The 16,325-nt window shown below is 43.5% G+C and overlaps 1 protein-coding gene across 1 annotated transcript; it reads left to right on the top strand.

The window, feature by feature from the left end:
- Window positions 1-347: 347 nt before the first annotated feature.
- On the top strand, window positions 348-2,980 carry LOC4332668 (aquaporin SIP2-1-like). Its single transcript, NM_001417614.1, has 3 exons — window positions 348-827; window positions 1,889-2,149; window positions 2,548-2,980. The coding sequence occupies exons 1-3, from the start codon at window positions 507-509 to the stop codon at window positions 2,716-2,718; spliced, it is 753 nt and encodes a 250-aa protein (NP_001404543.1). The 5' UTR covers window positions 348-506; the 3' UTR covers window positions 2,719-2,980.
- The last annotated feature ends 13,345 nt before the right edge of the window (window positions 2,981-16,325 follow it).

Raw genomic sequence — 16,325 nt, 5'->3', positions numbered from 1 at the left:
TAGTTATTTGAATTGGAGCCAACTTGTGCCAAATTTATAAACTTCAGGAAATCTACACTATCAAAAATTTGGTAACGTCGAAACTTACTCAATATTTGACCGTGACAAAATTTTGATAGTTCTTTTCAGTTTTGCAAATGAACTGCAAGCGCAGAAAAACGGAAGTACTCCTATCGACCAACATCAGCAAAATATTCTCCGCTGTTTCTTCCGTGAACTTCGTCCATGCAAAAAATCTGCGCACATGCACAGCACTCGTTTCCTTATTGAATCACATGGAGAATCTTTACCCCTCTCGAATTCAAAACTCAATTTTAGAAAGTAAAAAAATTGAAGCGTTGTGGTGGCAACCCTCTAAAATTCTCGCTCGCCCTCCTCCTTAATCCCGGCAGAGGAATCCATCCATCCATCCATCGCTCCTCCACCGGCAGCGACCACCGGCGAGAGCGAGCTCCTCTCCGGCTCCGGCTCCGGCCCTACCTCCCCTCCCCCCCACCGGTCAGGCCATGTCGCCCGCTCCGCCGCCGTCGCGCGGCCGCATCCGGCCGTGGCTGGTGGTGGGCGACCTGGTGGTGGCGGCGATGTGGGTGTGCGCGGGCGCGCTGGTGAAGCTCGCCGTGTACGGGGTGCTCGGCCTCGGTGGCCGCCCCGAGGCCGACGCCGTCAAGGTGGCGCTCTCCCTCGTCTACATGTTCTTCTTCGCCTGGCTCGAGGGCTTCACCGGCGGTGCCTCCTACAACCCGCTCACCGTCCTCGCCGGTGCCCTCGCATCCCGCGCCGGCCCCTCTCTCTACCTGTTCGCCGCCTTCGTACGGATGCCTGCGCAGGTTATGCCTCTCTCTCTCATATGTGTGCATGTCTTCATACTCCCTAATATAAGCGATTTTAAGTTTTTGCTTGCAATGTTTGACCACTCGTCTTATTCAAAAAATTTTAAAATTATTAATTATTTTATTTGTAACTTGCTTTATTATCTACAGTACTTTAAGCATAATTTTTCGTTTTTTATATTTGCAAAAAAAATTTAAATAAGACGAGTGATCAAGCGTTGCAAGCAAAAACTGAAAATCCCTTGTATTGTGGGACGGAGGGAGTACCTGCTTGATTTACATATAATGGTACATTTACTTGTGGAACTATAAGCTCATTTGGTCATCCGGTCAACTTAAACACATTACATCGTGCATTTATTTGTGACACGATTAACTCTTCTTTGATCAATCCATTTACATTGCTTTATTTAGAATATAATACACGTTTCTTGCCAAATCCATAGTTACAACCCACTTAGCGTATAAAGCTCAATATGTAAGAATAGCAACTATTATGCAAGCATACCAAAGCCTAATATGCAAGCATGATACATCAACTCACTAAACACCTCAAGCGCAACATGCAAACATACTAATTACATTAAAACTTATTACATTCTAAAGCTCAATATAAAGTATGCTATATCATCAGTTCTCATATCATTTTCATAATATTTTCAACCCAAATCCATCCAGAATTTCTACAAAGTTTAACATATTTTCATCTAGTCGGTAAGATGTTTTAACTGTCTTAGACGCATTTTGATCAGAATCTAAGCGAATTGTGTATCATTCACATTCAATTATTTGAGAAAATAGTCTTATTGTGCCCTAGACGAATGAGGGAAGGGGACGAACAAGATTTTGTTACTTTTGACATGAAATTTGAATTGGAGGGAAGAACAGAGTTATTTGGTCTAACTAATTGATGGTGGAGGTGGGATGTTTCATACTTTTGAGGGCTAAAAATGCTTAGTGATGTTGGCAATCGCTTTGATTGAGCAGCCTGTTTGTTACAGACATGCTGATTTGTAGATCTGCATGTTCGTTAATGTACTTGTTGTTTTGTTTATCAGGTGTTTGGGTCGATTCTTGGAGTGAAGCTCATCCGAGCAGCTCTCCCTAAAGTAGGCAAAGGAGCTCCGTTAAGCGTTGGAGTTCACCATGGAGCGTTAGCTGAAGGGTTGGCAACTTTCATGGTTGTTATAGTGTCGGTGACTCTTAAGAAGAAGGAGATGAAAGGGTTCTTTATGAAGACATGGATCTCGAGCATTTGGAAAATGACATTTCATCTCCTTAGCTCAGATATAACTGGAGGAGTCATGAACCCTGCATCTGTAAGTACTTTCTACACCTAAGATGTGACTGGTGCAGAAACGAAATTCTTGAGTTTAAACTGCCAGCAAATGCGCGTATCTTCTGCCTGAACCAAATTGGAAGTATAATCCACAGATATGTGCTGGCGCTAATTTTGTTGTCTGCAAACACGTTCTGCTAGATTTGATTAAATGGTATACCATTGTATGTACGTATGCATTCTTGCAAAAGAATCATCGTGATGCTATTAGAGGTATTGCTAAGTTGACATGCACTTTTTAATGAAATTATTCTGACATGTATTTTTTAGAAAAGAAATATACCTGGCATGCATTGTCATCTTGCTGAATGAAATTTTTGATACAGTAAAATCCCCTTTACAAATATCTAATAATTTTCCCTTTGCTATTTATTGTAGGCTTTTGCTTGGGCCTATGCTCGAGGGGATCACACAACATTCGACCACCTACTTGTATATTGGCTTGCACCCCTCCAAGCAACCTTGCTAGGAGTATGGGTCGTGACCTTATTAACTAAACCCAAGAAGATAGAGGAAGAAGCAGATGAAAGCAAAACCAAGAAGGAGTAGACTATTATTGATGTGGTAATGTTCGCCATTTATTGTGGAAGTGTGGAGCAAGAACTTCCATTTTTTTCACCAGGCAAGACTGGTGTTGAACTTATACAGACAGGATCATTTTTATGCTGTAAGCCCCTCATATTGTCAACGTGTATAATTTGTATCTAGCTTATCTTAATTGTGCTGAAGCTTGTACATGATTTGTCTAGCCAAATATTATAAACATAAGGGAAGAGATGGAACAGCTAAAGTTCCATGTACAATGGTGCCATATTCGGCACTAAACTTTTTTCAAATCGTTGGCAATATCAGCTGGCAGCTTGTGATGATATAATTAACTGGAATGCCATTCTTCTCTAGTTTTTTAGAGAAAGTGAAAACAAATTAGAGATCAATGTGGTGCTTTATACATTTGGAGAAGATGATGTAGCCGTTGAAATGCCATGGAGCTACTAGCTGTTAGACTTTCATTACCTAAATAATCACAGCACGCATTGAACTCTATAAAACCTTACTCCCTCCGTCCAAAAAAAGACAAACCCTGATTTCCGTGCCCAACGTTTGACCGTCCGTCTTATTTGAAAAAATTATGAAAAAAATTAAAAAGACAAGTCACGCATAAAATATTAATCATGTTTTATCATCTAACATAAATAAAAATACGAATTATAAAAAAATTTTATGTAAGACGGACAATCAAAATTGGACACGAAAACCCAAGGTTTGCCTTTTTTTTTGGAACGGAGGGAGTACGTATGTTGACTTTAAAAGTCAAACGACTTTACTAACTGTTTCGTATTATAAGTCGTTTGACTTTAAAATTTGACCAAGTTTATCGAAAAATATATTAACATTTTCAATACAAAACAAACATATTATCAAAAAAATATATATAATGTTAAATTTAATAAAACTAATTTGGTGTTATAAATGTTGTTTTTTTTATAAACTTGGTCAAACCTAAAAAACTTCAAGTAGTCAAAAGGTAAAACGACTTATAATATGAAACTGAGGAATTACCACCTAGAGAATTGACTTCATTTGAACTCATGAGAACTCTATAAAAAGAGTCGATTCTCATTTTAAATGGAGTAGCACGTATTTTGACTTTATAGAGTGCTACTTTCATTACCTAGATAATCACAGCATGTATTCGGCAGAAAGTGCTACTCCATTTCAAATGAGAATTGACTTTTTTTCTTAAAGTAAACTCTATAAAACCCTAGGTATTTTGGTTCGAGTTACACAAAACAATAATAGTTTTGATGTATATCATAACCCTACGTATTTTAGTCATAAGGTCTCACAGGACCACATAATTAATTAATTTAACTTAATGCTGTAGCATAAGAAAAACAATTAACTTAGATGGCTACAATATTTATACGATGGATTAAATGAACTCATTAGTTCAGTTATAGGTTTAGAATTTATATGTATAGTAGATCAAAGAAAAATTAGTTAATGGTGTGATTTTGTGAAACTATAGAATTATAATATACTTCCTCCGTTTCACAATGTAAATCATTCTAGCATTGTCCACATTCATATAGATGTTAATGAATCTAGACACACATATATATCTAGATTCATTAACATCAATATGAATGTGGGAAATGTTAGAATGACTTACATTGTGAAACGGAGAGATTATGTGGTTATGTGGAACAAGTCAAAAGTCAAAACTCGTATGGTTTTGTACAACTTAAACCCAAAATGTATGAGATTTTGTGGAATTTACTTGATATCAGTGCTTTGTTTTCAAATAGGATGACCTTTGAGGCTTTTATGCCATGTTAGATGCTACTTCAGCTACCCATCTAGTTTGAAACGGATTATTCAGAGATTACTACAGTGGATTATTTACTTGATTGTATGAATGAATTAAATTAAATATTTTTAGAAATAAACTTAGGTACATCAGAAGATTTCTTAAAAGATATGTACTTTTGGAGATAGAGAGCAAATAAGTCATCGTAATAATCTGATGAAGAGATCGGAAATACGAAAACCTGAAATGCAGCCTGCAGAGCGATCCATACTGTAGCATCTCGTGACCGTGAGAGGCTGTCACCCATACTGTAGCATTGCCCTCGAGTAGAGGCTTTGCCTGCAATGCAGGGCTTCTTCGGTTTATTGCCAAAATCAAACTTACCAATATTTCGTATTGTCAAATATTGATATAATTTGGTATTTCCAAATTTTGGTAAAACAACAATAGCAATAGTATGCTTAGGGTATGTTCGGCTGGTATTTTCTGCAGCTACATGGTAGCTAGCTGGATCCACACAACACAAGCGTTGTAGCCGTAGCGCTGCCGCAAAAATGACAGCTGAACAAGCCCTTAGTTTATTACCCTACCAAACTTTAGTAATACATTTTTATAGCAATTTAGTAACACGTTTTGGTAGAGTTGAAAGTGGTAGCAAAGTGAACATGCGCCCGTAAACACACGGATCAGGATCCAATGCAGTTGCGAATATAACTACAACTTAAGCGGTTGCTCTAGTACCACATGATGAGAAAGCAAGGGGCCTAGATCATCGTGTCACTGTAGCACCATTTTACTGTAGCAAAAATATTACTCCCTCCTTTCCAAATTGATCGGAGACCCTGGCGGGGTTCTTAGTAGCGCAAGATAAGTTCGGAGGCAGCTAATAAGATGAAATGCCAATCACAAGTCAAAGCTCTTATTTCCTATCAGCACTTTTAGGTTTTTAATTGGAAAGATACTTCTTAGTTATCGAAAGGAATTTCACCGATAAGTAAATCTGTACCCATGGGGAATGGATGGGAGGTGATCATTCTATTCCCTACGTCCTTGGAATGGTCCGTACATCGGTCCCTTGATCATGAAATTGAACTCAAAATTTCTCAAATTGATCATTATATAACTGCATGAGCACGGATTTCATCGGAATACAATTAATGTAGTATGAAAGAATGTGTATGTGCTAGGATATAATTGGTATGGGGTTTTAATCGATGCATTGTGGAAGAATGTGTGCATGGTGTCTTGATTGATGTGATTTAAATTGTCATTGGTCTTGATGCATAAACTTATATGATGATCAATTTGTGAATGAGTGAGTATTATATTGTATACGTATTGTAGCAATGAATGTGAAACGTTAGATCAAAATATGAACGGAACTGATTAGTTGCAGTACTTATTGCACAAATTTTAACAATTTGACACTTTGAAAAAACTAATTTTACAAATAAACCGGCACTAAAACTTATTTCAAAAATGACTCTCTTTTTCAACGCCAAATCATGTGGCGCTGAACTTAGATATCTCAGTGCCACGTCAAGCAACGCTGAATGCCGTGCCACTGTGGATGTGAGGCTAAGTCAGCGTGCCAACGTATATTCAGCTCCATGCTATTTGACGTTGAGGTGTCTAAGTTCAGCGCCATACGATTTGGCGCTGAACAAAAGGGCAGATTTGAAATAAGTTCTGGCGGTGGTTCATTTATTTTTATAAAGGATTAAATTGTCAAAATTTATGTACTTATTGTGCAGTTGCAGGACCAACAGGATTTGATCTCAATCCGTAAAGCACAATGGGCCCCCGTCTGTGTGGCTCTACGTCCAGTCCAGTACAGGTCCATGTCCATGTGGCTTGCCTTTTCTCTGCAGGACATGTGGGCCCTCAAAGACAAGTGGAAAAGCTCCATGTCCTCTCCTGCTACTGAGCCCAATGCCCCGAAGTAGGGTACACCCCTTGCTTATTGTTTCCCTCAAATTAGATCGTGCCTTTCTTCTCTTCTTCTCTCCTGTTTTTTTCTTTGTGATATTATTTTTTCTTTTCTGGTAAAGGATTTCTATCAAGCAATTGGAAATTCCATGACGGGAATCGACAGATCTAGTAAGATAAAGCATGCAACGATCTGCACGGCACCAGCACAAAATCAATTGTGGACCACGGACATTTTCTAATTTTCTATCTCTACGCTTTCAATCAAAAGCTGGGACCTTCTAAAAAAAATTCTAATTTGACCGGATTCGGTGTCATCCTAACATGATCTCATCGCCTTGCACGAGCATATTTTTGTAACTTTATTACACGGATAAAGTATATATAATGGAACATGTATAATGTATTCAAGCCGTGGATGCGCCATATTAATTGCTTGTGCTCATGGAACATGCTTTGGATGTGATTTGGACGTGCTATTTGGAAGCTTGTCCGTGTGACATGATTAGTTTGATCTAGCACCAAAAACCGTTTTGTCCCGTAGACGACGTTCCTTTAATATTTGCACAAATGTTTGTTCAAAATAGGTACGGCAGGGATTTTGAGAATCATGAACAGATTTGATAGAGTAGTAGACAAATTTAATTAAGTTTATATACCGAAGTGTTTCTTTAGGGAGAAACCGAGGACATATATGGATAAAAAATGGCTTGTTAGCACAAAAGGGTGGACAGTCGACCTACCGATGAACTCAAAGAGAACAAGAGATATTGTCGACGTATTGGCATATAAATTGAAGCTCAATTTCAATTGAACTATGCAAAAACAGTGTAACGTAATGCAGTGACTTTATTGCAATAAATTGAAGCTATATTAGCAGCGAAGCAAGCTCCTAGGTTAGGTCGGGCGACCATCCAGGTTTAATCGCTGACGTCTCCATTGCAGATAGCCGTCAATGTTCAAGTATATTTATCGACCATCATAAAACGCTATTAGTCGTCCGGTATCGACGATACCACTGGCTTAATAACTTAGCTCCATCAATACATTGGACGTACAGTGCAGTACACTCCTAGCTAGCCTAGTTGAAATGCAGTGACACTCCTGCAGGGATTCAAAGGAACGATGCCCGGACTAATTAATCAGGGTAACGTAACGAAGGATCGATGGCCTCTCCATGTTGATAGTATAGTTGAACGCCATGATGGGATTCTCGTACATTGCCTCACTGAACGTGGCAGCCGTCTTGTCCAGTTGTCCATTGCAATTCTGGCCCTGGCCGGAAAAATAAACTGCAACAGTAGTACTACGTCCGCAGCGAAAAAAAAGGCTGCGCCGCACACCGCTGTGCTGGATGTCAGCATGTTACAGTCGGCCCATATCGTTGGGCATATTCGGGTAGCGTGATGCTGCTTGGCTAGCTTTTGCGACCGTGATGTAAAATCTGAACATTTTATCCGTCTGTACCGGCTTGTGGCTGGGCGTAGATCTGTTCGAGCAGAAGACTGCAAACCTGAGATCGATGCAGGAAGAGGAACTTTTTGGTCCACATTCTCCATCGCCCGGCTCCACGGCTAGCAAAGAGATCTGTAGATTTTCTGGTTACGGTAAGCTCGGTAGGTAGCGCTTCACTAATTCGGACTGGACTTTTCCATCTAGCTGCTGGTCGATATTATTTTATTTTCCTTTCGATCGAGGAGAGAGCTCAATCGACTCGAACGCGGACTCTACTCGGCTGCACCTACCTTGGCAACCGAAAGGTGGAGCCTGGAGGCAGTGGTGCAGTGCGGCACACAGCCTAGCTAGCGCCCGTCAGTCCTGGCGCTCGCCGATCGATCGATCGTATCAGCGGTACGTGCACGCCGATGCCGCGCCACGCTGGGCCACACGTACACAGCCATGAGAAACAAAAAAAAACCTGTCTCCACCGCCACGCTGCCGACCGAGAGATGCCGTATGTTTACGCGCGGAGCCTCACCTCCTCCCCTGCCGTCGATAGGGGTGAGGCGGACGAGCCACCCGTACGACGAATACGGGGTGATAGGCTGATGGGCAAGCGAGCGGCCGTGCGGCCAGCTGCGGCGCGAGGGCGCGCGTGGGCCACGCGCGGCCGGCCTCGGCCCACGTCCTTTTCGCCCGCGGGAGCGCGCGGCCGCTTGCATTGCGTGACAGGGGCACGCACCGCTCGTCCGCTTGCGCCCGCGCAGCTGCGCGGAAGCTTCCTCGCGGATCCCCCCTCCCGATTGCCTCTGCCTACTGTGCCCCATCCGGCATCCGACCGAGCGCGACGTCCTCGGTCTCGTTAGTCGGTTGGTACTTTGTTTTTGTGCCCTGGGCCCCGGTCCAGTTCGAGCCGGTGTGCGACGCAACAAACGGCGAAAAGGGCGGTTGTTCTGGTAATCCTAGCGTACGTGCGCTCGTGGTTGGGGGGTACGGCACTACGGCTGCATTTGCGTAGCCGATTTGGGCCGAGTTTAGTTCTAAACTTTTTTTTCAAACTTTCAACTTTTCCATCACATTAAAACTTTCCTACACACATAAACTTACAACTTTTCCGTCGCATTATTCTAATTTCAACTAAAATTTTAATTTTAACGTGAACTAAACACACACCCCGCGCGTGCGAGGCCGTCACGTTACTGATCTACCACGCTACTATCCTGTGTTTGGCAAAATGCTGCTGCTCTGCTGCATTTGAATTAGGATGACAAGCACTATTGATTAGGAGTCGTGTCTCAGAACGTAATGCCCACGGTTTTTTTTTTAAAAAAAAGAACGTAATGCCCACTCCCACTCCCGATCGATCTGTCAAGACACGAAATTAAATGGGGGATAAGCTTCATCGTCGAGAGGGAAACAGCCCGGATCACCAGCTAAGGCCCCTAAATGACCGCTCAGTGATAAAGGAGGTGGGGGTGCAAAGACAGCCAGGAGGTTTGCCTAGAAGCAGCCACCCTTTAAAGAGTGCGTAATAGCTCACTGATCGAGCGCCCTTGCGCTGAAGATGAACGGGGCTAAGCGATCTGCCGAAGCTGTGGGATGTCAAAATGCATCGGTAGGGGAGCGTTCCGCCTTAGAGGGAAGCAACCGCGAAAGCGGGGGTCGACGAAGCGGAAGCGAGAATGTCGGCTTGAGTAACGAAAACATTGGTGAGAATCCAATGCCCCGAAAACCCAAGGTTTCCTCCGCAAGGTTCGTCCACGGAGGGTGAGTCAGGGCCTAAGAATAACTAGCTAAGCTATTACCTGTCCACCTGAGCTAAGCTAGCAGCCGTAACACGTATATACAACTCTCGTTCACGAGTTTATTGTGTGTATCTTCCTGATCTTTTTCATTTCGGGAGAATGCCAGAGCGAAAATAGATATGGATGGAGCCTGATCAGTCCGATTCACCACCACGCATTCCGTTGCTGCATGCAGGGCCATGCACGCAGCTGCGAGGAAGCTTCCTACTTCCTACTCCGGACGACTCAGGTGTAACCTGGCGCGGAGCCAGGCTGCGACCGTGACGTTGCATGCTCCTTCAGCTTCACGAATTATCTCCATTAATCTCTACCAGAAATTCAACAACGTTAAATGTAAACTGCCAACTTTGCCTCGACCACGATCCAGCAAGTAGTAGCTCGACAAGGATAGGCAGCGACCGGAGAAAGGCAAAAGCAATTGCCGCGGCCAAAAATATCAACATTCATCTCCTCTGTTTTACCCTTCTCCCTCTATCTGTCAAGCCAGTGTCATTCGTTCTTGCATTCCATTTCTATCTCTTCTCCTATGCATATATACATTACAGATCGCAGAAGCGTACAGAAAAGATTTGCTTGCTCGCTTACGCGAGATCTCGACATACTAATGGCAGGGAAAAAGCATCACAGCGCACACGCCAGAAATAAGGAAATTGGCGACAAAGTGACTGGCCAGGAAAAGGAAAATAACCACCACCATGGACTCGATCGATCGCAACGGAATGGCAGGAAAGATTTTTAAGCCGAACCATGTATGTGTGTACGTCCGTACAGCTGCGATTGCGAGAGCAGCTGGCTGGCCTAATACTGAAAAGCGATGCGATCAGCAGCTGCTACGTTGTGTACTTGTGTGTTTGAGAGCCCTTTCTCTACACGTACGGGTAACAAGCTTAGCTAGAGTGGTCATGCGACTCAGAACGTATTGCATTCGACTTGAGAGCAAACCTGTGGGCTGTGATATTTTCTATCGGTTAGTTCCACAAATGTTTTTTTTAGGGAATTTTTTTTAGGGAAGTTCCACAAATGTTGAAATGAAATTATACAAACCCCACAAAAATAACCGTCACAAACTATTTTTCTGTGTGAAAACCGATAAATAAATTGATTTTTTCATGGTCTTTTTCCTGTGGGGTATTTTTGTCAATCAACCACAGAAATAGTTTTTTTACTGTAGACGTATTTTTCTGACAGTTTTGTGTCCATGCCTTTTCTCAATTCTGGCAGCGTGAGACTATCGGCCATGGCCATGCTCCCCGCCTGGTTGCCAATGCATGTGGCTACATGATCCAAACTAGCTCTAAAGTGCTGTGCTATCTGCCAAGTGATATGCCGAGTTGCCGACATGCTTGTGAAAAACTTTCGCCGGTTGAAATGGGGTCCAATGATACGCATGCTGCTGGTCAATGTGCAGCAAGTTTTTACTGCATCCTCTGCTGTTGTTATTCAGGTGCTTCCAATGAAAATTTTCTTTTGTGGACAATGTTTTTAATGCATTTTTTTAGCAATACAAATAGTGTGTTATTGTTTCGATCTCAACAAGAAAATTGAAACTGGTAGATTGCAATTTATTTTTACCAAAGTTTTACTTTGGAGCATCTTTCGCCCAGTCCTTTTATTTTGGACTAGTAAATTAATTTGCCTTTCTTACAATTTGGATTACCCCAATTATCTCCTCTAAGGTTGCGTTTGGCATTTGTTGTTAGGAACTAATCCCACACGTACGTAAAACAGGGTGACTTATTAGCGTATAATTAATTAAGTATTAGCTATTTTTTAAAAAAAGATTAATATGATTTTTTAAGCAACTTTCATATAGAAAATTTTTGAAAAAAAAGAAAAGCATCATTTAGCAATTTGAAAAGCTTGCGCGCGGAAAAAAGGTATGAGTTGGGAAAGGAGGAATAACATATCCTAAACATATTTAGCTCTTCTCCCATAAAGATAGGTTCTGTGTATATGTGGGAGAGCTTTGCCAGTGTGCCAAAATCGACGTGCTTAAGGTTCGTTGATATGCTGAAAAGATGGTTTGGCAGAACTTCTGAAAAGATGGTTTGAGGGCAGTTTTGCCCTCGCTTTTTGGTGACATGCAAAATGAGATAAGCAATTAATATATGATTGATTAAATATTAATTATTAAAAATTATATAACATAGTTATTTATTTTTCAAAGAAACTTTTAGGGTTCATTTGTATCAAAAGATTTGTGAAGTAATTTCGTAGATCCTATAAGAATTTTCCCTATCTGGCCCTTCGATGCAAAGTGTTGTAGCTTTCCTCGTGGAAATTTTCCTAAGTCCATCCCTCTTATCCTATTTCTATACTTTTCATGCTATCTGTATCAACGGTTGTTCTAGTGTTTTTTTGGGGGACAATTGCGTTTTTACCCTATTTTGAAGACCAACTACTAATTTGATCTTGTTTTATCAAGTTTGCTCATTTGACCCTCTTTATTTTGAAACGAAGATGGAACTTGGCCCTATTCCGTGAAGGCAACATGACGGTGTTAACTCAAGACAAAAGTTCCATTTATACCCTTATGAATTTAACCCAGTTTCTCAAAGTTTTTTTTATTACCATTAGGGTTATGGATACCACATACCCAATAGTAGTTGACTAAATCGGCAGGGCCCACCACATACCATGTCTTATACGGAAACAAACCTCGTATATAGAAGGAGTTCTGGATAAGGAAGGACGAGTAGAGTTCTATAGGAAACGATAAGGCCTACTCAGATCGTATCCATATTTATCTCCCTAGTTCTATTTGGACAAGGGGGCACCTATGGGTATAAATACAAGCCCCCTAAGAGGAGAGTGGACACACCCACCATAGACACACATTATACAAACCAATACGCCGCCAAATATCAACATCAGAGATTAGCCTAGACATACCCCATCCGGCGCCTACGGAGGCCGGCAAGAGGGATCTAGCGCCATCTCTGATCTCGCCGAGTACGGATTCGAGGAGGAAGACTACCCTGTCATCGACTACGAGTTGGTTATCTAGCCGTCAAGTCGATGACAGTTAGATAAGTTATCCCAGATATTGTATTTGTGTGATCCAGATGAATAAAGAGCAACACCGGCTTCAGCCAATAGGATGTAGGGCTATTACCTGTCAGATAAGAGGTCCGAACTTGTATAAAAATCCCTATCTCCATCTCTTTTACCTCAATCTCACATATACCCTGGTACCGACGATCCCCATACCATCCAAATACCGTAGTCGTGATACCAAACGTCGACAGTTACACTTATAAGTATATATTGCCTCAAACACAAATACATGGTGCAAATTTATGTCTACCAAAAAAAATGAAAAAAAAATGTCAAGCAGTAGGTCACCGCGCCGCCGAGGAGCGGCAACAGGGGGCGGCGGAGGAACGGCGACGGGAGGAGCGGCAATGGGGGCCAGCGGGAGGAGCGGCAATGGAGTGGCAGCGTCGGCTTGGTGACGAGGAGAGCCGCCGCTGGCGGCAGATGAGCGGCGGTGGCGGTTGCGGCTTGGTGATGAGGAAGTCCACCAGCGGCGGCGGTTGCGGAGGGGCGGCGTCAGCTCAGCACAATGAAAACCACCGGCGGCGGCGGCAGCCACCACTCCTCCCTCAGCCCACTGGCTCCGCTGCTCCGTGCGCCGGCGCTCCCTCCCTCCCCGCAGAACAACGCATCCGCCGGATCCGTCACCTGGTTGCCTCGCCTCTGCCAGATCCACCCTACCACCGTCGCCCCTCCTCGTTGTCGAGCCGCCGCCGCCGCTCCTCTTCCTCGCCGAACCACCGCCGCCGACCCTCCTCTTCGTCGAGCCACTGCCATCCCTCCCATGCCGCCGCCGTCCTCCGCCTTGTCGAGCCGTCGCCGCTCCTCCTCCTCGTCGAGCCGCCGCCGCTATCCCTCCCATTTCTGGCGAGAAAGATTAGAGGGAGACAAGCTCCGGTGAGAGAGATGAGAGGGAGAGGATAAGAGAATATTGATGTGTACAAGGGTATTTTGGTCCATTGTGGCATAATTTTTTTTTCTATTTTCTAAATGAAACCCTAACGGTGTGATGAAACCAAAGCCAAACGGTAACTCCAGATTTAAAAAGCAGGGTCAAATTAGTAGTTATACTTCAGAATATGGTCAAAGTAGCAATTGTCTCTTTTTTTTTCTTACGTTTTGTATTCCTCTGTTTTATATATTCAATCTTATCAAAATCATGTGTTTTTATTACTACGTTTTCTCAATCCTATATTTTTAAAGGATTCTATATAGAAAATTTTTACATGAAACGTACTGCTTAGCACTTCAGAAAAAGTGCTAATAGTAAATCCTACCTCAATTCCAAAATGAGTGCAATTCTTTATTCAAATTTTATCCTAAAATAAATGCAATCCTACCATATTACTTATCACATTTTATTCAAATTTATCTCCATCTTATCCTCTACACTGTCCCTACCATATCTTATCTTATTTAATAGGAGGCGTTCGAGTATTTTTCTCTCACACTTCTAAAAGTGCCCTTATAGTGAGACCGACGGAGTAAGGGATTTTTTTTCAGCCCGTCACACTTAAAACTCAGCCTTAATTGCCTTAAAACTCAACCTGATGTGTTCCCCCTCTATAATCGTAATCCAAAAGATATCCCGACGATTCATTAATACAGTCCAATAATTCAGTTAGTTCTTGACAATCTAATTAATATACTCCATATCTCTATCAGAAGTCGTGCAGCTGCTTAACGATAATCCCTCTGCCATGTTTTCCATCCGATGGCTTCTCGAGGTGCCACGCTTCACCTTGGAATAGCACGTTTCATCGTTGAAGCAAAACAAAAGTTTTTTTTTTGACAAAAGCAAAACAAAAGTTTTTTTCTTTTGACAAAAGCAAAACAAAAGTTAGTAACTGTTTTGAGCAATAGAAAAAGAAATCGAAAATTCAGTTGTCGTGTGATCATTACTTTGATTTCCATACGGTTCGTAAGTGTAACCGCATGGAAAAATAGGGGACAAGCTCCAGGCTGTCGCCCGCACGGGAAAACGCAATATCCCGTGCGAGTGGCTTAAGCCAACCGCATACCCCGCACAGGCCCACCGCATTTAACCCTCCCACCACCTCCCTCCGCCCGCTCCACCTCCCTCTCTCCCACTCCACTCCTCTCCTCTCCTCTCTCTCTCCCTCAGTGCACAGCGCGCCCCTCCCTCCCTCTCCCTCCCCTCCACAGCGACAGCACGGTGCGCGGCGGCGGGACGGCGGCGGCTGCCGCGGGCGAGAGCGGCAGCGGCTGCCACGGGCAACAGCGGTAGTGGCGCGCGCCCCCTCCCCTCCTTCCCCTAGCAGATCCAGCGGAGGGGGGCTTGGGGGCGGCGGATCCGGCGGCGCCCGCCCCCTCCCCTCCTTCCCCTTGCAGATCCAAGGGAGGGGGCGACGGATCCGGCGGCGCGAGGCGGGAGGAGAGCAGGCGGCGTGGCGGCCGCGGACGACAGCGGCGGTGGCGTGCGCCCCCTCCCCTCTCTCCCCGTGCAGATCCGGCGGAGGGGAGGCTTGGGGACGGCAGATCCGGCAGCGCCTGCCCCCTCCCCTCCTTCCTCTTGCAGATCCGGGGGAGGGGGTGGAGGATCCGGCCGGCGGCGCATGGCTCTCCTCCCCCTCCCTTGCAGATCCGGCAGAGGGGAGGGGGACTGGCGGAGCGGCAGCATGCGTCGGCGACCGGATCTATCTCTCCCCCTCCTCTCTTTGTTATTTGTGATTTTTTGTGTGTGATTTGTTCATGTGAGATGTGTTCTTGTGATGTGTTCGGCGGCAGGCGACCGCGAGGGGGCGACGGCGGCGGGCCTCGGCTAGGTGGCGATGGATTAGGGTTAGGGTTAGGGTTTTTTTTCTTTTTTTTGTTTCATTTTTTTCTCCGTGCGGGCGCGCCACCCGCACGCGAAAATCGCGATTTTCCTAGATGACTGGGTGCGTGCGGGTGCCCACCCGCACGTGAAAATGGGCTAGCCCGCACAGGAAAATCGGTGCTGTAGTAGTGTTACTTTTGTTGCCGAGTGCTAACGACACGATCAAAATCAGTACTTTGAAGGCTCGGCTAGTGCCAATGGGTACCTGAGGAAATTCAATTTAGGATTGCACTTATTTTCAAGGGACTATGGGATCTAGTTTTAGTATACCTGACTATGTCATTCCATTCAATTTAGGTCCCATAGAAAATTACTGAGGACTCTCGGCTGTGCTATTTTAAGCTTCTCTGCTATATTATTGTCGTGCACTATTTACTCTATGATTCTAAAAAAGAGTATCTTTTATTGGAATTTTTTCTCCCGTACTGCTTAGGACATTCTAAGCAGTATTTATTTTTATTTTTTAAAATATTTAGCTTATCTATATAGTAGTAAAGTGGATATTCATAATTAATAATCTATGTCCAGCATCGACGAGAGCTTTCTGGATTATTATATGTTCTAGTAGTACTACCTCCATTTCAGAATATAAGGAGTTTTAAAGTTGAACACGGTTATTAAGAAAATAGGTAGAATTAAATGGTGAAGGTTGTGATTGGTTAAAAATTAAAGGCAGGTGGGAAAATTAAATGGTGGAGAATTGTGATTGGTTGAGAATTGAAGGTAGGTGAGAAAATTAAATGGTAAATGGTTATGATTGGTTAAGAATGGAATGTCTGGAGAAGTTGTTATATTT

This window comes from Oryza sativa, chromosome 3 (genome assembly GCF_034140825.1).
Source record: "Oryza sativa Japonica Group chromosome 3, ASM3414082v1".
Classification (NCBI taxonomy): domain Eukaryota; kingdom Viridiplantae; phylum Streptophyta; class Magnoliopsida; order Poales; family Poaceae; genus Oryza; species Oryza sativa.
This window is presented reverse-complemented; position numbering and strand designations above follow the sequence as displayed.

Excerpts from the sequence above, each read along its gene's own strand:
- LOC4332668 (NM_001417614.1), top strand. The coding sequence starts at position 507 with ATGTCGCCCGCTCCGCCGCCGTCGCGCGGCCGCATCCGGCCGTGGCTG. Across the intron at positions 828-1,888 it reads TCGTACGGATGCCTGCGCAG|GTGTTTGGGTCGATTCTTGG; the intron begins GTTATGCCTCTC and ends TTTGTTTATCAG. Across the intron at positions 2,150-2,547 it reads GAGTCATGAACCCTGCATCT|GCTTTTGCTTGGGCCTATGC; the intron begins GTAAGTACTTTC and ends TATTTATTGTAG.